The 24,834-nt window shown below is 45.6% G+C and overlaps 1 protein-coding gene across 2 annotated transcripts in view; it reads right to left on the reverse strand.

Annotated features, from left to right (window-relative positions):
- CDK5RAP2 (CDK5 regulatory subunit associated protein 2) overlaps positions 1–24,834 on the reverse strand; it is a 170,626-nt gene that overhangs the window by 17,864 nt on the left and 127,928 nt on the right. For both annotated transcript variants that reach the window (XM_081065527.1, XM_081065526.1), the window contains exons 25-31: positions 16,478–16,526; positions 13,641–13,816; positions 9,622–9,741; positions 5,484–5,600; positions 3,040–3,229; positions 1,898–2,019; positions 539–787 (exon numbers count right to left, since the gene is read on the reverse strand). In XM_081065527.1, the coding sequence (XP_080921653.1) occupies positions 539–787; positions 1,898–2,019; positions 3,040–3,229; positions 5,484–5,600; positions 9,622–9,741; positions 13,641–13,816; positions 16,478–16,526 (1,023 nt within the window). The remainder of the gene's footprint in view (positions 1–538; positions 788–1,897; positions 2,020–3,039; positions 3,230–5,483; positions 5,601–9,621; positions 9,742–13,640; positions 13,817–16,477; positions 16,527–24,834) is intronic.

Consider the following 24,834-nt stretch of genomic DNA (forward strand, 5'->3'; position numbering starts at 1 on the left):
GCTTGGGCCTGGCCATCATTCCGGCCCTCCTGGGCAGCTGGCAGAGGAGTGACCGAACCCAGTGTTGTCCTCCTTCTGCCACCCTCAACAGCCCATGCAGGGCCAGACAACAAACCCATAAGCAGATGCAAAACAGAACCAGTTTGCATAGCTACCAGGATGCTTTTCAGAGCCTGAAAAACATTGACAGCCAGAATAAGAGGTTTAATTCTCTTTCAAAGGCAATAAGAGAGACTGAAAAGGATTTTCAGCAGTGGAGTGAGGCGGGCAGGACTAAGTGGATGGGAGGGAGCAAGACCAGAGGCAGTGAGGGCAGCTGGCAGCCCAAGCTCCACCTCCTTGACAATCAGGAGGACCCACGCAGAGCTTACACCACTTTGCCAAAGGTGACTGCTAATTAGTGCTCAGTTACCCTGGCTCCTGGGGTAGAGCATGTGTGTTGCCAGTGAAAGGGCACCATTCAGAAGCTCACACGTCCTGCACAGATGCACAGGGCTGTGCTCTCTAATCTAACAGTGAGGGGAGATGGGAGCAGTACCGTGGTCGTCGAGCTGAAGGGGCCGCTCGGGGGTGGGCAGGGTTTGGAGAGCCAGACTGAGGGCTGTGTCCCGAGCCTTCTCCTCCCCGTTCGCCGGCGGCTCCTCAAGCCTGCTCTGCAGCGTGCTGTTGGTATCCATGTTCCTTCCCAGTTGCGCCCGCAGAGCCTGGACCTCTGTCAGGAGGCCGTGCAGGTCACCGACAGCGTCCTGCCCCGGCCAGCCTTCTCCCGACTCCTCTGCTCTGGACTCTGCAAACACAGGTGAAGGGAAGCCTTGACATCTTCCACCACCAAAGGTCCGCCATGCAAGGAGCTCGACGGGGTTTTAAACCCGCCACCCCCATCACCCTCCCCTTCCTAAGAATTAGGTACAATTTAAAATAACAACTTGACTTTAAAAACAAAAATATTGGCAGACTTAATTGCTGCTATTCCACAGGCTAAATAAGAGCTGGAAATTAATTTTTGCTTCTGGCCATAAAAGCCTAGCAAATTGCACACCAAACCCCGAAATTAAATCTAGTAGTAAGAAAACCTATTTGGGCTGGAATTAGAGAATGAAAAGGGGCTGATTTTAAGAGCCACAGTATATTAAAAAGGCACAACAGCAGAATAAGAAAAAGCAAGTTGAGGAGAAAAATGCAAGCTGTGAGGTCACCCTTTTCTAGATAAACTTTCAGTAGGAAGAAACCATCTGGAAAATTAGTTTCAAAATAAAACAAAACAAAAAACCCCACCACACCTCAGAATTGCTTCTAAACCCTTTGAGTTTACAGCCGAGTTACTCTGATCCGGTATCTCTCTAGGGATACAGAGAGGCCCAGGGCCAACAACCCTTTCCAGAGCAATGTCCAATGTGGAGAAGGTGCTCCATAATAATATGCTGGATGAATGGGTGAAAAGAAACACACACTAGCAAGAAAATTACAATAAAAGTTAATTTTTAAGTGCCTGCTGTGTGCCAGGTAACGTACTAGGATACTTCTAATGAATGAGCTCATTTACTTCCCACAACAACTCCACAGAATAGATATCAGTAGGCATGTTTTATAGAGGAAGAAACAGGCCCAAAGCCATGAGGTGACCTGCCTCAGGCCACATCGCCAAGAAGTAAGGCGGTGAAAATCCAGACCTCAGCTGGCCTGACTCCTGAGCCCAAGTCCTTCCATGTTTCCTGCGGCGTCTTTAGAAGAGTGGGCCAGAGAGCTTGCTTCAAAATACACCTAGTCCACCCGGGAGGCAAGCATGGGTTTGATGATGGCATTTCAGGAAAGAGTGCTGAACCTGCTGCCTGGGTGGGCTGACAGCCTGGGGACAGAGCCCAGACTGGGAAGGGCTGTGGAGCAGAGCGCCCAGTACCTCTCGGAATCCCGTGCTCCTCATCCAGCTTCCAATACACCTTCAGCTCCACTCGGAGGCAGTGGAGCAGCCTGTTGTTCTGGGAGAGCAGCTGCTCCCTCCGCTTCACCTCCTCCTGTACCCTGTAAAGGCCACAGGGGCAGAGGTTAATTCTAACTTAGAGGGACTTACTCAAACCCTACAGGGCAGGCCAATTCCACCCGCGTCTGGAAGTGTGGACAACAGTCACAATTGCAGTGAAGAATTCCAGTCACAGCCACTACTTCCCGAGTGCCCCTCTGGGCCCAGCCCTTTACATACGTTTCTCACGTAATCTTCCCAGACTCCCGAAATGCTATGTGCTGTCTGATCCTCATTTCATAGGCATGAGGAAGGGAAGCTCAAGGTGAAGCCTCACCGAGGGAGCACAGCCCGGGGAGGAGCCAGGGCTGGGTGAGGACAAACACAATGACCTTGCTCAGTCACCACGCCACCCTGGGGAACTGAGAGGGATTTGAGTCGGTCACTCAAAACGAGCAGGGCGTTCACGGGTGCTGACAGGCACAACTGAAAACACGTGGGATGAGACAGAATCTAAGGGAAGACAGCAAAGAGCAGCTGGGACGATCCTTTGAAAATCTAAGTCAGACTCACACTCCTCCTCTACTCACAATCCTGCCCAACGGCTTCCTATGTCGCTCAGAGTAAAGACCACAGTCCTTACCACAGGACAAAGTCCTAAGTGATTCGGCACCCAGCCCACTCTCTGCCCTCACACCTACCACGCGCCCTCTCTCCTCTAGCTGCGCTGGCCACCCTGCTCTGCCAAGGCCAAAGACACTGCACCTCAGAGCCCTTACCCTTTCCTCCAAACATGATCTTTCACCAGATATGTGCAGAGCTCACAGCCCCACTGCCTCCGGGTCATGTCTCAAATGGCATCTTTGCAGAGAGGCGATCCCTGATCCCCACTCAAAACACAAGCAGCCCTCCCCACAGGCGCTACCCTCCTCACTCAGATGACCTGTCTCCCTGTGATTCCCACCTGACGTAGCAGGTGTGGGCGTGCCTACTGCCTCGCTGCGCATCTCTGCCCTAGGGCAGCGGCTGGCACGCCCCATTCCAGGATGCCCGGCACGGGCACGGCTGTGCCCGACCACTACCTGCTCAGCTCGCTGCGGCTGTCCCCGAGCTCCTGGAGCAGCTGCTGGTTCTGCCTGTCCTTCTCGCTCGCCTCCTTCTGCAGCCTTTCGTTCTCTCCCTTCACACAGGCCAACTCTTGGTGCAGGTGCTCAAAGTTCGCAGTCTTCCTGGAGAGGGACTCCCGCAATTTTTCATTCTCCTTCTGTTTATCTGCAAACACAAAAAGCGCCACTGAGAAGAGGCACCATTTGTTTTTTCCAACCCTATTACGCAAATACAGCACTTCAGCTCGAGCACTCCAAGAATACAAAAGAGAATGAGATTTAATCTGGCATTTATGATTCTGGCATTCCAATTATCTTATGCATTTTGGGCAGATAAATCTGTCAACATCAAGACTACAGATTAAACGTCACTGGGATGAAATGGGCCTGTTTAATTTTCTATTAAATAATGGGCTGTGCAAACCTAGTTACTTTGCCTTCACAGAGCACACCCTGGGTAGAAATTATAGACAAAAGCAAGAAACAGGCCCCAAACTCTGGCGATGGGTGTTGCAAACTAGCCTCCCACAAGGCCAGCAGGGCTGTGCAAATGGCAGCCTGGGGCACATTCACTCCTCAGGCTGAGGGCGGCACCTCCTCTGAGGAACAAAGTATCCCCGGGGCACAGAGATGGCACTGGAAAGCACGGCTGGCCACGAGGCAGAGTGCTGTGCTCAAGTGCTCTTCTGCTGACGGACTCCATTACCTACAGCGTGTTTCTTCACCTCCCTGTGCCTCAGTTTCCTCAGATGTATCACTGTGAGGATAACTGGGTCACCACATGCAAAGGGCTTAGCCCAGGGCTTTACAAGCACTTTGACACTGCAAGCTCCACAGGGGGAGCTGCTATCATGTTTCCCCAAAAATAAGACTTAGCCGGACTATGAGCTCTAATGTGTCTTTTGGAGCAAAAACTAATAATATAAGACCCGGTCTTATTTTAATATAAGACCAGATATAATGTATAATATAATATAACATAATATAATACCGGGCCTTATATAAGACCCGGTCTTACACAATTATATAAGACCGGTTCTTACATTAATTTCTGCTCCAAAAGACGCATTAGAGCTGATGGTCCAGCCAGGTTTTATTTTCGGGGAAACACGGGAGCAGCACTGGTAATGGCCAGTGTGTCTGCAGAGTTAACTGCAGGCATTGCACTAAGATCACCTTATTTACTCCTCAGAGCAAACCTCCAAGGTAGGTACCATTATCTCCCCATTTTCCAGATGGGAAAATAAGGAGCAAAGAGGTTAAGACATTCCCCAAGATCACACAGCCAATAAGTGGCAGAGCTAAGACTCAGGCCCAGGTTTTCTGATTCCACTCTTAAACACGACACAGTAATTCCTGAGCACGTTTTCTCCTCCCCCTCAGACTCCAGGCACAGGCAGTGTCATACAATTCCCGACGGTCTAGCCTCACTCCATCTCTAACCCCTAGGTCTCTGTCTGCTCTCTTTCTTCTAGTTAAAAGGCCGTGGCTCTCCTAAACCTTAGGTACCTTGGGTAATCCCTCCTTACCCTTCTAGACTCTGCTGTTGAAGACCAGCGTTCCCTGGGTCAGGATGGCATCTCCAGGGTCCTGAGCTTGCTGAGCCTGCCTTTATCATGGCCAATCCTCACACTGCCTGCCGTGGGTGCCTGGCTGTCTCTTCCATCAGACCATGAGTCCCCTGAGGGAAGGGGGCTCACTTCTGTATCAGAATCTACATAGGCCCCGACGTAGAACCGGACTCAGAAACACTTGCTGAGTGAATGAAGGATCTGCAGGAGTCCTGCTTTCATCTCATAACCCCAAATCATCATGAATAACCTTTGTGGAAAGTGAAATAAGCTGGCCCAAGTGTCAGCTCCACCACCTACTAGCTCTGGGTCCACAGGTTGGCCAATTCCCTAGGCCTCAGCTTCTTACCTGTAAAACAGGGCTAACAGCATGTCACTCCAGAAACATTTTAAGTATTGAGAGGTAATGTAAGTGAAAGCTCTCCCAAAGAGAAGGAATTAAGAGCAGGGATCTTTATAAGAAATACTGGGAAAACTTTCCTGAATGTATGAAATTTTCCACTGAGATTTTGGCAGTAACATATTTCCAGGCCTTCTCTCTTCCACTGTGAACGAAGACAAATGAGAGGTGGCTGTAGAGAGCAGATGGGTAACAAGTAAAGAAAGCGACATTTACTGGACCCCTATTAAAGACACCGAGCTGAGGGCTTTACAGTGTTTAATTGTCACAACAGCCCTATGAGGTATTTCTATTTTACAGCACAGAACACTGACATCCAAGAGGTTAAGTGACCTGCCCAAAGTCACAGAGCCACAGGATGGGAACCTAGGCTGGTCAGACTCCAGCGCCTGCATTCTCTCCGTGCCACAGAAGGCTGTGGGGCTCCAGGTGACTCCTTTAATTCCTACCTCTGGATCCTCTCGCAAGCATCGTATTGAGGGCCTGGTTCTGCTTCCTCAGGAAACGAATTTCTGATGTCAGAGAATTATGCAGCTCTGTACCATAAGCAAAAATGTTTGAAGGACCTATAAAAACACACATAAATAGTGATTTATGGAGAGTCCCCAGGTCAGTACGGAACTTTCTAGAACACAGTTTTAAATAATGAAGAAACACAACATACAATGAAAATCACTCCTGTGAACAACATATGGTATTACCAGAGCCCAAAGGGAAATGAGAATGAGCTTGAAAGAGAAAACAAGAGGGGGCTCTCCCACATTTTACCTGTCCTAAGGGTGAATAAAGGAGGAGACCTGGGCTGGGGGTGGGGTGAGTGGGTGACAGACTTAACTTGCACAGATGTCTCTCCAGAGCTCCAACCCCGTATAGCCAGCTGCCTGCTGGACCTATGCCAGTCCACAGAGCCAAAGCTGAACTCCTTACCTTCCCCTCCTCACCTTCCACACCTGCTCTCTCTCGTTTCTTGCCTCTGTAGATGGTATCACCACTGCCCCTAACACCACTCAGAAACCTGGGAGCCATCCTAAACACCTCTCTCTTCTACTGCCCAGTCAGACAACCACGACTGCTGAGTCTTCCTCCAAGTGCCTCAGACACTGGTCCACTCTTTTCTGGCCCAGTGTTCAGGCCTTCTCACCTTGTCTCCTGGCTACTCTGCCAACAGGGTCATCATCTTAAACACAATCCATTCACGTTATTCTCTGCTCAAAAACATTTGATGGCCCACCACTGTGAAAGACAATCAAAGGGCCCAAGCTTCAGATCTCCGTTATTCAGCTCCAATTTCATGGCATACCCCACACCCTCTTCACCCTAGACCCAAGTGCCCTCAAATGCAGCCACATCGGGCCATATCTGTGCCCCAAACATACTATGTGGTCACACACACTCCTGACTTTGCAGAATGAGGTATTTCCTTCGCCTAGAATGCCTGCCACCTTCTTCACCTGTCAAAATCACATTCGTCATTCAACTCCTAGCTCAAATTCATTGCCTCTAAGGGTTTGCTAAGAAGATCAGGGTCTAAAGCTAGACAGACCGTACGTACCTCCCCAAGCTGGGATCTGTCTCTTGAAGTCCGACCCCTTCCTCTAGATGGACACTCCATCTCCCAAAGGAGTCACAACACTCCCTGTCCTCAGCTTCCTACATCTGCATCGTATATAATGTTCCCGTGCACAGCTACCCTCTGGAGAGAACCTATGGGGTGCCAGGTGCCTTCTGCACGTGGCAGGCAAATACCACCCTCTCCGTCGTCCTTACTGATTGAGTCACTACACCACAGAACCGAATGGCAGGCGCCTGTTTTCCCAGCCTCCACTGCAGCAAGAACACGGGCATGTGCTACTTCTGGTCAGTGAGACTTGATGGGAAGCCTGCTGGGAGCCTCTGGGAAAGATTCCCCACCCAGACGAAAAGGGAAGGACAGGGAGAAGCCCCAGCCTCTTCCTTCCTGTGCTCTGGACACTGTCCTGAGAGGATGTGACACTTATAATTACTGCCGTCGTCAGAGGTACTAACCCCAAGCCCTGCTGTCACTGAGCCATTAACCTGCCTTGGCACTGCCTGCCTCTGGATTTCTTGTTATGTAAGAAAACATAAATCCCTATTGTTTATACCAGTTTTTACCCTTATTCTGTCATCTGCAGCTGAAAGCATCTGTAATATTCAAACTCCCTAAACGGAAGGTATGATATCAGGTCTCCCCAAAACCAAAGTTCAAACTCTTTCCACTTTACAGCATTCCCTGTGTGTCATGCTAATGATTCACTTCCCACAATGTCATATAGCTTTTCAGTTTACTTATGTCTGTCCCCCCATCTTTCTCCACTCCCCCTAGGAATTCTGGTGTCTTTTCAGAGACACCTGGGTTTCAGCCATGGCTCTGGCCTCTTAATAGCCTCATGACCTAAGGCAAGTCACACAACTTCCCTAGGTCTCCATTAGCTCAAAAAAATTGTCGATGGTATTATCACTGTGATTGCCATTTGTACTAATATCATGACTGGTGATAGGTTGGAGCCAAAATAGGACCAAAGAGCAATCTGGAATAACGGGGGGGAAAATCCTACAGAAGTCTCCTATGACTACAGCTGAAGTGGTCACTTTTCAAAAGAATAATCAGGCCAAAGAACAGTCCCTGACTAAGCCTGAGCTGGCGGGGTCCAGTTCTGGTGCTAAGAGGCCAGTCTTTCCTCTGACCGCCATCACTAGAAGCTCATGTAGCTGGGGACAAGCTGGAAGATGCGATTCATGAGAGGACAGTTTTTAACAATACTCCACCAGCGTGACAAGGAGCCAAGTCGTTCTCAAACCTGCTCCCAAGATGAACACTTCACAGCAGCGGGGAGGCAGAGCCCCGTTTATGTCTTTGTCTTTTCGGAGATTGTGACAACGTGGTGAGAACATCACACCTTTCCACCAGCGTAAATACTTTATGAATGCCTTTTTGTAAACCTTCCCATCAAAGTGAATTACTCTCCAGAGCAATTGCCTGCTCCATTGTAGCTGGTGGCCATTTGAGCCCCCAAATAATTCTGTAATTGGATTTGCCATGGAAAATGTAAAACAGAATGAATCTAATTCGGGCATTACCAAGAGTGAATGTGAAGGGTCCAGGCGTGTATTTCTTTCCTGTGTCTGATATGACTAATAACTCAGATTAATCAATCTCCCTGGGGGTGAGAGAAGGAGGATGTAGGATGGGGGGGCAGGGTGGAGAGAGCGTAAGGGAACCATTCTGAACCAACTGCAGCACATGCCATACTTGGGAAAGATGCTCTTCCGGGCTGATGGCTTTGCTGGGCTACAGAATGAGCACTGGCCCAGGGGGTCCAAAGATTCAAGTGCGGCCACTGAGTACATCGATCCAGAGCTTAGTTATCTCATCTCTAAAAATAGGACTGACGTTAGCACCCCTGCACTTTGCAGAGCTTCCCAATGTTAAACTAGTAATGGTATACACAATAAAGCAGGAAAATAATACTGAAATGGTGGAGAAAACAAGCATTTATTGAGTGCAGCACTGAGCACGGCCCTGCTTCACTTATTCAACACTGCCTCACTTATTCTCATAGTGACTCTTGTAAAATAACTAAGATTGGGACAGGTGGGTGACTTGCCCTGTGTCACAAAGCTAATACCCAGAAGAGCGGGGACCCACACCCAGGTAGTCCAATCCCAAACAATGTCAGGTTTTACCCAGCCCACAAAGCCGCTCTCAAGCCCCATTCTTCACGGAATGAGGACACGCTCTTTGGAGCAATAAGAAAAGATGTCCAAAATATATCATTCAATGAAAAAAAGGGCACAGAATAGTGATATAAAGTATTCTACCTTTGGGGTTACTGAGGGAGGGAATAAGAATATATACTTGTGTTTACATTTAGAAAACACTGAGGATACAGAAGGAAACACACAAACGTGGGAGGAGAGAAGGGAGAACAGGATCAACGGGCATAGAATGGAGTTATTAATGTTTGAATCTTGTGACTGTCTTACCTATGGAAAAAATATGTATTTTAAAATTCTTCATGGAAGAATACTCCATTCAGAGCTAACTGTGGCTGTACAGGAATATTGGTGACCTTTTGATTGGCATGTGAGATCTACCAGACCACTAAAATGCTATTATAGTATTTTTATCATCCATTATTAACAAAAAACCAAAATACTGGTTTGTTTTATTTTACAATACCTATTGCTCTACAGCTTCCAAATGCAAAGGAGGAGCCAACCACAATCCAAGATGTCAGAGGCCAGTAGACTTCTCCAATGACCAGGAAATTAACATTTATCAAGGTAGCTGCTTTGTGCCAGGGACTGTGGGGAACACTACTTACGTTAGCTCACGTAATTCTCGTCACAACAGGATAAAACGGAAGTAGTTATCCCCATTTTATAGACAAATTACTATAACTGAGAGTCAGCAAGGTAAAGTGAGGTCACCCTGGAGATAAGCAGCAAAGCCTGGATCTGAACTGCTGTCTCTCTGGCCGCAAGTTCGACTCCCTTGCCAAAACATAGAATGTTTATCCAGGCAAACGCATCACTAATGAAGTACCCTTGGGAGGTCCTCCTTACCTTGATCAAATTCAGACCCTCGCCGTTCCAGCTGTCTCCGTAGCTTCTCATTTGTCTTAATAGAGTCTTCTAAACGTTTTCGCAAGCTTCGAATTTCTTGTATGTGTTCCATTAGTAGGTCTACAGGAAGGAGGGCATTTTTAATCTAAAGTCTGAAGCCCCCACCAAAGTGAATAATTGCTAGATTATGCACTGTTCGTGACATTCCAATGGTACTGGAGGTAGTAAGATAGTCGGCAACTGGCGACCCCTTCCTAGACACGGAGGGTTTGAGTGATCGCCCACAGCCCACAGACGCAGTTCTGTGACGATTCTCTACAGCCCTCCACGAGCAAAATGTTCAATATCACACGGAAAAATTATATGCCATACAATTTTAATGCTAACGCTAATGAAGGCTTCTCTTCTTCTAAAGATCAAATATTAAAATCTTCCTTATGGTGAAACTAACAGATCACTTTCAAGTCTGCTTGAATTGCCTGAGAGTAAATTAAACTACCTTCATTAGGAATTGAGATATTTTCAAGACTAATTCTTTGAAAGGAGTATGTTTCCTTTTATTTATCACTTACTAATTTAATACTTAAAAACAAAACAAAACAAAAACACAATAATCTCAGTGCCAGTGAGAAAGGTGAGAAGAGTACTTTCAAGGATACATCCCGTTCCGTGAGTATAAATGTGTATAATTTGGGGGACTATTTTTATCATTAGCCTTAAAAGGGTTCTTTCCAATGTCTTTTACTAAATCACTCTATTTCTAGGAATTTATTTAAAGAGATCATCAGAGATGTTGACAACCATTTGCCAGAATGTATGAAAATGTTCATTTTGGCACTACATATAACAGTAAGAACTGAAAATAACCCCAATTATTAAACAAATGGGATTACATCCATTATGATGTAGTATTACACAGCCATTAAAATTATATTATGAAGACCCTATAATATGGAAAAATACAGATACAAAATGGGTTAGCACAATCACAACTCTAATTAAAAACTTGCAGACAGGAATATATGTAAACAAAAGAATGAAATACACCTAAATATTAACAGAGGTTGCCTTTGGGTGGTAGATTTTAGGTTTTTCAAAACTTCTCTATTACATCTTAATATTATATTTAATAATATATAAAAATTTAAATTTTCCAAGTTTCCTAAATGAGCATGTATATATATTATTTTTTTAGCCTCTGCCACACCTCACTTTAATAAAGAAATAAGCGTATTTCCAATCTACAAGTAGGTTTCTAGAATCAGTGTTTAAAGCATAATCACATAAAGTATACAAAGGCAAAACTAATGTCTTTAATTCATCAATGAGGGTATACTCAGTATGTCTTAGTAATGTTTGTTTTAAAACATCCTACTAATGTTATGACCCAGTTTTAATTCCTCCAAAACGACTTTCATTTAAAAATAGCACAATGTTACAGATCTTTTCCTAATTAAATAGTAATTTCGCCATGAATTTGAATGTTTATGAGACGACTTCATTCCCAGAGCCTCAGCTATCTCCTCGTAATGCCCCAGGAGTGTGGCTAGTCAGTGGCTGGAACGTCTGGGGCCCTCGCTGCAGCCCAGCATTGAAGCCCCCCATCTGCAATAAACTCCTGGCATGGCACCGCACCCCACCCCACGCTACCCCACCCCACCTGCCGTTCCCGTTGTGCGGCCCTGCAAAGCTGCCAGTGGCTACCCAGGTCGGAGCGAGTGAGTCTGTTCTGACTGCAGCCTTCCTCACTGGCTTATCCATCCATGTCACACGCTGCCAGCTTCAGGGGTAAAAACGCTCAGCAGCCATTGATACAGGTCATCTTCTACAGGATCTGGCCAGGAGCTGGAATCATCACTTGGGCTTAAGGAAACATTCCCAGTCGAACTAGACACCACTTATTAATTATGCAGCCCTCACCACGGAGAAGGAAACACTACACTCGCCTCTACAGAGTGGGAAAAAAATATCTGCCTCTTACAATAATACCCTTTTTGACAAATACGTACTCTTTAAAACCATAAATGCTGTTAAGAAGCAACCACCAAAGACACTGCATACATCTGTTGCCTAGGCATTCCAATTTACAGAATCTAGGTTAAGAAAATGCCCCCCAAATAAGGGGAAAGCTTCATGATCAAAGACACATCCTGCAGCACTGTTTGCAATTGTGAAATGTTAGAAATGACTTAAATGTTTAGCAACAGAGGAACAGAAGAAAAACTGCAGTTCAGCCATTTCAACGGGCTATTCTAAAGCCACTAAGAATGATGTTATGTAACATGTCAGAGCGCTTATGATATAAAGTGCAAAAAGGAAAAACACAAAATTATCTCTCTACTCAGATTATAAATATAACAAAAGGAAAAACAAACAGAGACTAAAAGTCTGAAGACAGACAAACCAAGAAAGCTAACTAACAGTGGGTTTACTAGGATGGCTCCAGTGGGCACTGCCCCACTCAGGAGCGTGCCCAGTAATCCACGAGGAGGGCATGAGAAGCCCAAGGTCAGGCGTCCTCAGAGGAGTCAGAAGTAAAAGACGCCTGAATGGTTCTACACTGGAAATAAACTGAGGTTGGTGTGGGGGGCAGGGTGGACACTAGAAAAAGAGGGGTGCAGGCAGGAGGAAAAAGTGGGCTGTGGCCAGTGCCACAGCAGGAGGGCTCGAAGGGCAGGATCTCAAGTGCTAGGATACAGAGGAGCTGGCTCGCTGCATCGCCATAAGCCCAGCTCCCCAGCTCCTCTCACCGCCAACCCAGTCTGCTTTCCTACAAAGGCCTATGGGAGCGGTCTCGGGGGTGCTTGGACAGGGACTGAGTTCCATGTCACACTGACAAGTGCAGGAGGTGGCACTGGGGACAGGAAAACAATTTGTGATCTGACCTAAATTAGGAGAGGGCAGATCGTACATAGAAACTCAGAAATCACGAGGACACTGCTAGAAATCCAAAGAAAGCAAACCTAGGTGACTGGCTATCGGAAGACCCCATCTGATACCTGACTTATATCAAACATGTATACTTCATGTTCTGGGTATGTTTGCAAACACACTCCACTGGGCCCCGAATGTCCTAGAGGAGCCTGAGAGGCCACCACGGGGGACAAATGCTCTACTCATATCTCTTTTACATACTGGGCATCCACGTAAAGTTTCATCTGAAAAAAGGGGGGAGGGTCTTCTGTTGCTAAAAAAGATTATTTGAAAACCACTGTTCTATGCGACTAGGTATATCAACAAAGAACTTGAGCAAGGAGGTACCAGTCTGACTTGTGCTCTGGGTCCACTCTGGGTGCCCTGCAAACAACCCATTGGAAGAGAGGAGACCAGAAGATGTCCGTTGAGGTCCAGAGTCTATACTAAGGGTTAGAAAACTATGGCCCCTGGGTCAAAGTCACCCACCACCTGTTTTAGTAAATACAGTTTTACTGGAACCCAGCCACATCATTTGTTTACAGACTGTCTATGGCTGCTTTTGGCTGCTACAGCAGGATTAAGTAACTGAAACAAAGACCACATGCTCTGCAAAGCCTAAAATAGTGACCAACCTGGCCTTTTACAGGAAAAGAATACCAATCCCTCGTCTCTCTATTCTGGTCTATACTATTCCTTGAACTTGTGGAATACATTGAATTATACACTACGCCCTACCTAATATCCAACAGGAGATAATCAGGCTGCAAATCCAGAAGAGGTGAATAAAAGGGAGCTTAGGGAGGCTGATCCTGCCAACTGAGCCCATGGCTCCAAGGTCAGAGGCAGAACAGGGGCTGACCCAATGCGCTAAGGGTTACACGAAAGAGAAACATGGCAGACTTATAGAATTACAACATACCCAAAGAGGGGGTAGGTACTCTCTGGGCACCTGCACAATTCAAAGCAGAAGAGTCTCCCAAGCAACCCTGCCTTAGGAAGAGCGTGAAAGAAACAAAGGAAATTAACCAGACTTGGAACTGACACATAACCTCTGCGCTCTCCAGCCTACCACTATTTAAAATGCTTTGTAAAGCTTAGCTTACCCTGAGAAAAATTGTTCGCCATAACTGAAGCCTTCTCGGTCTCGCTGTCTTGCTTCTGGTCTCGTGAGAAGAAGGAGGACTTTTCGGACATCTCACAGTCAGACAATGCATGCGAGGCTGAAGGCTCGGGAGACTCAGGCAGAATGTGTTGGTAGCTGAAGCTGTCTTCCTCAATCCTTGACCATTGAAAGAGAAATCACTTTTCACACTAAGATCGCAAAGCAGAACCATGACTTAAGAACACTTTAAGATTACTGGGCTCTTTGTAATTTCCCCATTACTTGCAAGTCTGTTTGGGAGGATTTTTCTTTTCCTAGAGCATTGGTTAGCAAGGATGTTCTAAAACCAAAAAGTGCTCAGTGGGCTTGAGTTAGGAGCCAGTGAAGGGGGGAGCCACCGTCTGCCTTAGGGGGAAGAGACCCCAAGAGGGGACATGGGTCAACAGCAAGTGTTCACCAAATGCAGGCAAGACACCAGGCATATTTGATATATTGTCTTACTTGGTCCTCACAGAAGCCCTCTGAAGTAGGGAGCACCATCCTCTTAGACTCGGGGAGACTGAGACTCCTCACAGACTTGCCCACAGAGATCACATCTGAACCCAGGTCTTTCTGCCTTCAAGGCCCCAGGAAAGGTGAGAGGCCAACCCAAACTCATGAAGTAGCCTTACAGGTTTAAAAATATCCAAATCTTCGTGGTCCCCAAGCAGGCCCCAATGTCACCATTCCGGTGATCATCTGGTTATTAACCTGTATTTCTTTAGCTATTTCCCACCTATAAGTCATGAGGAAAAACACCCTGAACTCTGTGAAAAGCCCACGTGAATCTCTATTACAGATAAGCCACTTAATTTAAGCTTTTTTCTCCCACGTTTTCCTATTACTTCCTGTCTCATTATTCATAAGCTCCGACAAGAGCAAAGGACTCCTAAGCGGCAATGCATTCGTTAACAGTAAACACCAGATGCATCTTGCCTCAGACAGCGAGATGGATGTGTGGGCTGGCTTCTGCCTTGCAACAGTGCGGAAGGGGCCAAGGGCGCCCGTTTAATTAGCTTAGGAGTGACCTGTGTGTGTGTGTGCTAAGCCTACAGCTGAAAAGGTAGAACAGAAAGAAACAAACCTGTCAGAAATGCAAAGGGTGACACGCGGATGAGGAGGGCTGAAAGAGGCTCCCTGCCTCCCTCCAGCCCATTCTCCAAGAACCACGGTCGTCTTTCAAAATGGCAAATCTGATCGCGCCTAGTCCCAGCTTGCCCTGCTTCAAACACTCCCCTCTTCCTATAGAACAGAATTGGAGGACCAGCCCAACACAGCCCTGCCTGCCCCTCCAGCCTTGACCTTCACATTCCATGCTCCAGCCACATGGCTCAAAGGCGCCATGCTTCCCTCCTCTGGAGCATGGATACGCTCCCAACCAACCTCCGCCCCTCGACACTCACCCTTCAGACCTCAGCTAAGACTGCCTCCAGTCTGGGAGGCCTCCCTGGCCCTCCCCACAGCCAGCCAACACGCTGTGATCTGGTATTATAAGGATGGAGTGCAGGATTGAACAGGGAGGGGCCTTAGAGAATACTGCAATGGGAGAGGAGTATTTCTTCCAAACTTGCAAAGCCCTGATTAAAACATCCTCCAAGTGAGCTGTGATCACGCCCTGCTTGCTCTGTCTGACGCTGGTGGCCTTCATGATGCAGTAACCACTAAAATTCTGCACCCCAGACTGGTCTATTTCTTTATTTTATACCCAGGAGCCCAAAGGGCTGCCATTCCAAAGAGGAGGGAAGTACCTATAGCGCTAACAGTGTTCGTGAAGAACCTTTAACAAGGAAACGGGAAGGCAGGACCTTGACATTTCCAGTTGGCCATCGAGGTAGGCTAAGAAAGGATACAACCCATTTATCCCATGAACATGTTCTGAATTCCAACTTCGTACCAGATACTTGGGGCTGGAACAGGTATTAAAAGTATTAAAAACATAGTCTCTGCCCTTAAAAGGTAACGTGGAATAACAGTAACAGTCCTGGCATTGGAGTCCAACAGATTCAAGTTCAAATCCCAGCTTTGCTCTTAATGGCAAGTATACAACTCTGACCCTTAGGCTCCTCATCCTAAAGTGAACACTATCAAGCTCACCTTGCAGGGTCATAAAAAATGATTGTGAATGCCTGGGGCAGTAGCTGACACATACCAGCACCCAGTTAATGCTAGCTCCTTTCCTCTTTCAAGGAATTCTGGGAGTGGAAAGAAAAATGCAGAAAGGTTACAGTACCACGTGGTAAGTGCTGTGATATAATTACGTGTCATGCGCTACAGGACAAATAACTGATCCTGGAATGCCGGAGAGGGATGGATTGTCAGGGAGAGCCAGGTTCATTTCCATGTGTACTAACACTGAGGAAGGATATTCAAACTACAAGGGGAAGAAGGGAGAGTGTACAGCTGTACAAAGGCATGGACGGGAGAACAGCAGTTGAATAAGATGGAAGCATGGGGATACATGATGGCAAGGAAAGATGGGTCAGACTGAAAAGGGCCTCAAATGTCAGGCAATGGAGTCGGCAATTTATTTTGTAGGTACCCAGGTGCCAACAGAGGGAATGTGTCATCTGGGTCAAATCACCTGACAGAGAAATGCTATGAATGATCTAAAGCAACTGAATAAAAGCTGCAGGAGACACGGCATGAACCCTTGATTTTGTATGGCCATTCTCAGTTTCGTAGGTATGTATGCTTTATTTACAAGAAGCAGGAAACTAAGAATAGTGGAGAGCTGGAACACTCAAAAAGCTGGCAGACAAAACAAACACAAAGTCTTCTTACCAAATGCTACACACTCACCTCTCTAGCATCTCATTCTGGGTGCTCACTTCCACTCCAACTGCTTTTCCTGGAAGCAGAAATAACTTTAAGAAGAAGGAAAACATTTTTTTTAAGTGTTCCCTAATCATTTCTTGCTCATTCATTTGCAGACACGCTTCCACCAGTGTAAACACTCTTTATAACCATCCTGGACATTTCAAGCAGGACTACCAAGAACAGGATTCAGACGAGAGACTCCCCCTTCTCACTGCTCTGGCACTAGTGCTCGTAGGAAGGCAACAGCACTGATTCTAAAAAGCAATCACAGAGGCACTGCTCGGTGCAGGTTCTTTGTCCTTCTTTAAAACTCTGATACTAACAGCACACGTGCTCATGATAGGAAATGGGTCACAGAATCAAGAAAAAGAACAGTATCCCCCTGGATAACACAGACAAGTTACTGGATTTCCTTCTACTCTTTTTCCAGGGCTGATACGATACTGTGACTTCATTTTTCACTTTGTGCTTTATGACCAGCCTTTCTCTTACTACATTTGCTTTAGAATCATCATTTTGAATGACTCCATTAATAGCCCATTGCAGGCATGCAAGGACCAGGTCGGCCAGTTCCATGTGGACATTTAGGTCATCTCCAATTTCTCACGTTTATAAAAATAAATGAACTAAAAATCTTTGGGCATACAGCTTTACCTGCATTTAAATTATTTCCTTAGGACAGACTCTCAGAAGAAGGATTACTAGGGAGAGAGAGTGCAGCTGAAAAAGTCAGTGTCTGCAACAGGGGGAACGACTGAAAGAAACGACAAAGGAAAACAAAAGAAAACAAAACATAGCCGGCAAAAGATGCTCTTCTCTTTCCTGCATGTCAGCTCATCGTTGGCTGTTTGAAATCAGCCCAGATTTCAGAGACTAACAACTTTATTTTTAAAATACTTCAAAACTCTGGAAATTGCAAACTGGGATGAGCTGGCTCTTTGAAGAAACTAATGTGTGGCTAAAGAAAATAAAAAAAACTCTTCTATAGCTGTACTTGAAAAATGAGACTATAATTAAACTACGCCCACACATACCATTTCCAAAACTACTCCTAAAAGGAGAAGTTCTCAAACACCACACCGTGTAGGAAAAGATCGCGGGAGACTGGCATCCACTGTGTGTCTGCGGTTCCCACCTACGCGCTCAGGAGGCTGGCTGCAGGTGCTGCCAGGGCGCCTTCTCCACCCCACAGGCCAGCCACTGGGCCCCAATCAGTGCATCGTACCGAGTGCTTGAAAGCCACCGACCTCTCTCTGCAGGGTAGTGTGAGGCACCGCGAATGGGTCAGACAGGCCCTGAGGATGGTTCTTTCATATCCGCTGTCTCTGTAGGCCTCACAATTAACAGGCCCAGTGTTCGTATCTCCATTTTATAACAAAGAAGTGGAAAGCCAGGTTTCATGCTTTCCCTCTCTCACTCTGCCCAAGGCACATTCTCACCGACTTCATTGCACGCTCCAGTTTAGCAAGGGACACAGATGGAAATAGCTAGTTCAACCACAAATCCACGTCTTCATCCTCATGGTTCATTCCGACCAAACATGGCGTGATGTTCTGGCTCCCCAAAGGTAGGGATAGGTAGATGGGCGTCTACTTCTAGGGAGAATGGATGCTCTCGAGGGCCCCACCTTTCCGTCCTCCATACTCCTCCTCACTGGGGGCATCTACCTCTGACTGGGTCAGATTCTCAGACTGGAGGTCCCAGGCTGAACAGGCAGGGACAACTGTACATTAAAAGAGCAACTCTGTCGGCATTTTCCTTCCCACACCTGCACTAGGACTGCCTACCAGATTAACCAGATGGTAAGATTTGGGCCCTACAGACCCTGAGGATGGGCCATTTACCCCAGCCCAGCCACCCAAAGAGCATAGGAGTTCCACACACACCAGCCAGGCAAACTGTCACTCCTCCTTCACACTTTACCACTGTTCTTTTGAAGCCCGGATATACCGCCAGCAACTTCACAAGGTAGGGGACCCTTGGTCTGGGTAGGCTTTCAGCATTCCTAAACTCATCTTCAAACCATCAAAACCCTCTCCTCAATTCCTAACAAAATCCATGACCACAGAGGGAAGTCCTCTGATGCCGGCAGTGGCAGGGGTTTCCTCTTCTTCAAGTAAGAGATCCTTTGGGGGGCTTATGATGACTCAACTATTGTATTCCAGCTGTTCCCCTACCACAACAGAGTTCTTTAAAACTAAAATGACAAGCTATTATTGTGGGATTCACAGGGAGAGCATTACGACTGATGCACGGCATTCCTGGGTGGAAACTGCCAGCACCCAGGTGACAGGGCCCCTACCATCTGTCAGCCTATTCCAAAAGCTTAGGAAGGATGTCATGAAAACACTACTCCCATCTCTCAGGCAAATCTTAGTGCTACACCTAAAAGCTGTATGGCAGTGGGGGAACTTCATCTTTCTAAATAAAAAGACATCTGGTCACCCAATTCATATTTGAACAAGCAAGAACATTACTGTGCAGGATAGGCTTGTAACTAACTGGTTGACCCACCTTCGGTTTCCTCTCTGCAATGACCCATCCTGTGTACTGCCACCATTTAAAAAGCCTCTTTTGAAACAGTATTCCCTAGCTCAAGATCCATCCAGGGCACAGAATTAAATTCAAATATCATAGCCTGGTATCTCCTACCTGACCCTAATGTTCCTTCCTTTCCATCTCACTAGTAATTTGCATTAAATATTTACAGTGCTTCTCCTAGGTACAGTGGTACCTCCGTTGTCGGACTTAATCCGTCTGGAAGACCGTTCAAGTTCTGAAACGTTCAAAAACGAGGCACGGTTTCCCCATAGAAAGTAATGCAAAATGGATGAATCCATTCCAGATCTCTAAAATCAACCCCTAAAACTGCAAATTTAGCATGAGTTTTACTATCTAATGATACCATAGATCCATAAAATTTATGGCGTTCGTAAACCGAAATGTTCATCAACAGAGACGTTCGAAAACCGAGGTCCCACTGTACCTGTACCCGTCACTGAGGATACAGAGATGAATAGGCCATCCTACCCTCAGTGAGGTCGCAACTGAAAGGGGATGATGGACCCAAAAGACAATTTCACTACAGTGCACAGACAAGGGGCGGCACGGGAGGACACACCGAGGAAACAAACATGACCCAGCCTAGACCATCGGGGAGAATTCAGAGGAGGTGACAACTGGCCTATACCTCTGAGGCAGCAAAGCACTGCTTTATAAAGACACGAAGCAGCTAAGGGGGTATGTGGAGCCAGATTACAGGAGTCCTTCGGAGGAAAACTCCGTTTTCTCTGACAGCCCGGTTCACTGTGCTAACCCTAATTTGCACACCCCACTACTGCTCCCAAAAGACCCTTCCCCACACACTATGAATCCTTCCATTATGGATGTCAAGCTCCAACACACTTTCCTTCTGGGGGCCCCCCTTCAGAGCTCAGAGGTGCCTCCCGCCAAGCTCACAATATGTGCGCCAGTCAGTCAGAGGACATTTAACCAAAGGGCGCCCTAGAATAAGGTCCCCATCACTTAAAACTATCATCAAATCCTCCCTAGTCTGGAGGTCAAGACAAGACAAGGCCCCCCATCTTCCAGGAGCTTACTGTCTGAGGAAATGAAATATGCCCACAAGAAATCACTGCTGTCATCTTCTGAACTCCCACTATTGGCCAGGCAGAAACTTTAAATAATCTCCTCATAAATAACTCTGCAAGACAGGTGCTATTACCTCGCACAGGAAATATGACCCTCAACCGTAAAGCTGGGATTTGAACTCAAGTCGGCCTGGCTCCAGAGGTTCTCTTCTTTCCACCCCAGCACATGGCCTCCATCACAAGGCCAGACATGACTGTCCTATGTGAGCTACAAACAATCCAGAAGTAAAGAAAAGGAACAGATTTGCTTTTACTTGGGGTAAACAAGGAAAGCTTCCTGGAGGATGGGAGAATTTCTACAAGTGGAAAGGGAATAAAAGCCTTCTAGAAAAGGGACCGGTTTGAACAGTCACAGAAGTAGGGAAATGCAAGACCTGGCCAACGGATGTGGTGGACCAGCACACGCAACCTGACAGGAATGTGAGACTCCCTGGGCTCAGATCCCGATTCTGCCACTTCCTGTGTGAACTTGGGCAAGTAAATCAGCATCTCTGTTCCTCATTTATTAAATGAGGTGCTCATTTATCTAAATAGCACCTCCTCCTAGGCTGAGAACAATAACTGGCATATAGTAAAGACCAACGTTCCTCACTGTTTCTCCATCATCATCATCATCATCATCCTTATTATTATTTAGGGGTTAGTGGGCTGGAAAAGACAGACTTTGGAAGGCCTTGAAAAAAATGAATGTGTCAGGTGCAGGCAAAGGAGAGCCAAGGGAAGGGAGTCCAGCAGCTGTCTTCTATTCATGCGGCTAACCCCCTGGCACACATGGTGAGCTCACTGAGGAAAGGGACTTTCTCACCGTCTTCTCTGTACTTCCCCACTGCTTACTCAGAACTACCTGAAGACAAAATATCGCCTTCCTGATTTATGCTACTGGTCTTGGGAGGTACCACATACAAGGGTATGTGGGAAAACCTGGGATCGCAACACCAGTACTTGATCTATTTTGGGTCTCCCTCTGCTTTGAGAATCTAAGTGTTAGACCCTCATCCCAGAAAAGTGCACATGCTCACAAACTCCTGCAGGCCTCCAGGCCCCTAGTGAAATCCCTAGCCTATGGAGCTAGGGAAGAATCCACATTAGGAAACCACACTATCATCCCACTTCTTGGGTTCTGCCAACTAAGTATTAACAAAGAAATAGCAAGGGTATGCACGAAGACGCCACTACAGTATTCATTATAAGCCCAGACTGGAACCCTAAAGGTCCATCTAATGGGGAGTGATTAAATAAATGATGGTACATTCATGCAAAAGAATGCTGCAGCCACTAAAACTTACAATGTAGATTAATGCTTATTCTCTGTAATTGAACAAAGAGAGAGACTGCAAACAGTCCTACTGCCAGAAAATAATGCAAATATGTATTAAAAAGGTCTGGAAATATAAATTCCAGAGTGTTCATGTTTTGCTGTATAAGTGATGCAAATTATAGGAGTATCTGCTTATCTGTTATTCCACAACAAACACGCACTGCTTTGTATTAATACAAAAGGACTATATTTAAATTTAAGAACCGATGCTAAATTGCTTCAAATATAAAAAACTATGTTGCCATCAGCTCATTTCATAATTCAGGAGCCAGACCCCTTAGATAGCATCCAAGATCCACCTCTGTTACATTTTATTCTCCAAGAAAAAGAGCTGCAGCGAGGTCCTGAGACCTATATGCTTTTCGTAGAAGAAAATAAAGTTCTGTGTTTATGTTGTCTGCCAAGCCTAAAACACTGCTGCTTTGCAGGGAACAAAAAGTGAGATCTCCTTGGGCTTGTCAAGGTAAATCACTAAAAAATAAATCAAGTGGGGGGGATGGCTGCATGAAGGAGGGAAGGAGGGAGGGAGGGCAGCTAGTGCCAGAGGCACACGCTCTCAGCACCCCCACTTCCTAGGGCCCAGGTTGAGGACTTGTAGGAAGAAAAGAGACAGATGGAAGATGCCTCGGGCTTGGAAGATACAGCTCTATCTTGGGGACTTGGTTATTTCTCCAATAATAAAATAAAAACTAGCTTTTCTGGAAAACCTTAGCTACAAGAAAGCAGATTTCATAAAGCTGGGAGAAGTTAAGCACTCCTGCATCCTGGCCCTCCAAGGTCCTGCAGACCTGGCACGAGGAAAATCGGTCTGCAGTGGACCTCGCTGTTGGGCTCTTTAAAAAACTCAGGAAAAAAACAGTCCCTAGGCCCAGAGGCCAAACTATCTCACGTTCTATCTTGGAATTAAATTGAACATATGTGGACCCTCATGAACCATCTGTACTGTATACATAAAGAGAGAAGAACTAAGGTCAAATCCTGGTCCCGCCAAGTCAGTTGTGACTTTGAGCAACTACCCTTCCTTGGTTAAGGCTAAGTTCCTCACGACAAATGGCGTTGTGAGGACTAAGCTGCCAGCCCACAAGTACAAGTACCAGCGGGTGCTCAGGACTAAAGGGCCAAGTCCCCAGCAATGAGCCAAGTCTTCACATCCCTTATCCCTTACACCTGACCAAGGAAAGCCTCTGATTTTGAGCAGGGAAGGGACATGACCTGATTACCTTTTGAAAAGATTACTCTGACTGTTGTGTGAAAAGGGACAGTAGTGGGACAAGGATGGCAGTGTGGAGGCCAGGGGGGGAGGAGACTACAGTAATCCCGGTGAGGTGACAGTGGCAAATTGGAGCTTGTGCCAAATGCCATTTCAGTGGATATCTGAAAGCCCAATTCCAGTGGGTTTAAGAGAGAAAGGGAAACCAGAAAGACACTAATGGATATAAAAGAGAGGGACAAAAATAATGACTTCATAGAAGCAATTTTAAAGGACAGACGTTTTAACTTTGGAACCTTAATGCTTTTCATATTCAAAAAATAAAATTAAGTTAAATCAATAAGGATGTGAGAACCCTAAACTTGAATACAAACAAACAAACAAAAAGCCTAATTGTATTTCAAATGAATAACAAAACAAGACTGTAGAAAGAAAGAAACCAAATAACTAAATCAAATACTGACTACATACCCTTCTTAGCCTAAAAACGAAAAGAACTGTAAACAAATCTTGAACTCTTTTGGGTTTGTTTTTCACAGGTATGGACAGAGCGATTCTGGAACTATCTGTGTGTTATAGAATTAAGCAAATGAGCAGATACGTGGCGTGGTGAGAGCCAGGTTCTCACTGTTGGAGAGGGGAAACACAAACACAGAAGCAGGAAAGGCAGGAAAGAACACAGAAGGTTTGGACAGAAACTGGACATACCGTTGTGATTTTTAAAATATACTATACATTTTTAAACATACATACTTTTTTGTACATACATATATAGTGTGTGTGTATATATGTGCATGTATATGCACATATATCCCAGTTCTGTCCACCAAAGGGCCTAGAAACTAGCAATTAACACACCCAGCACCAAAGCTTGGTTTTTAAATAGCATTCCCCTTTAAAATGGACCAGGGCTACTTAGAGAAATGATTGACTCAGGAGCAAGGACAGTATAAGATGAACCTGAAACAGCTTTTTTTGTGCCAGAAAATAAGAAAGTGCCCCCGCCTCCATCAAAAGACGGAGACATGACAAAAGGAACTGCCACCTGTTGATTCTGGAACAATTTGAGCATTAATATGAATGACAGAATGGATAATAAGCAACTGAATAAAAGAAGAATCTATTAATACAAGTCCACACTGATAATAAACAAACAAATACATAAAAAAAAGGAGGTCAAGGGAGAATTCATCCTTATGGCAGATGCCACCTATAATAAATGAAGAAGGAATGACAGCATTAGAAAAAAATCACCATGTTGCCACCATCATAGTGGTAACTGACTACGTAAGGCAAGAATCATCAATGGATGGCAAAACTCGTGGGTAAAAGTTTGCAGAGGAATGGAATATTTACAGTTACGAAGTTCCCCCATTAGTTCCTTTCACATTACACGGGGACATATTATAATTTGCAATGGAGAAACCTGACAGACATCACTTTAACCAAGTGATCAAAGTTAGTATCACCGAGTTACAAGTACCTCCTTAACGTGATACCATGAGAACTCAGCATCATTCATGTAACTCTCCTACCAAAACCACATAACTCATCGGATCTAGTCATGAGGAAACATATAATCCCAAATTAAGGGACTGGCCTGAACTCTTCAAATATGTCAATGTCATGAAAGACAAAAGGTGAACTACCTCAGGTTAAAGGAAACCAAGAGACATGACAACTAAATGTAATGTGGGGACTGGGTCCTGGGTCAGGATCAGGAATAAAACTCTTACAAAAGACATTATTTTTTTTTTACACTGTTTACAAGACTAATCTACGGAGAATTCAAAACAGTGGTTGCCTATGGGATCACAAAAAAGGTTGACTCAATTAGTGAAATTTGACTGTAGACTATACTTTTATATTAGACAACACTGATTCCTGATTTTGATCATTGTACTGTGGTTATGTAAGAGAACAACCTTGGTCTGAGGAACTTTACAGTGAAGTGTCTAGGAGGAAAGGAGATATTATCAACCCACTCTCATAGGGTTAGGAAAGATAATAATTATAATGTATCTGTCTATGTGTGTATGTATACATATATATGTGTAGTAGGTTGGTGCAAAAGTAATCGCGGTTTTTGCAATTATTTTTAACCTTTTAAACCGCAATTACTTTTGCACCAACCTAATACATATATATATTTAGAGAGAGA

Source organism: Rhinolophus hipposideros, assembly GCF_964194185.1.
Source record: "Rhinolophus hipposideros genome assembly, chromosome: 11".
Taxonomy (NCBI): domain Eukaryota; kingdom Metazoa; phylum Chordata; class Mammalia; order Chiroptera; family Rhinolophidae; genus Rhinolophus; species Rhinolophus hipposideros.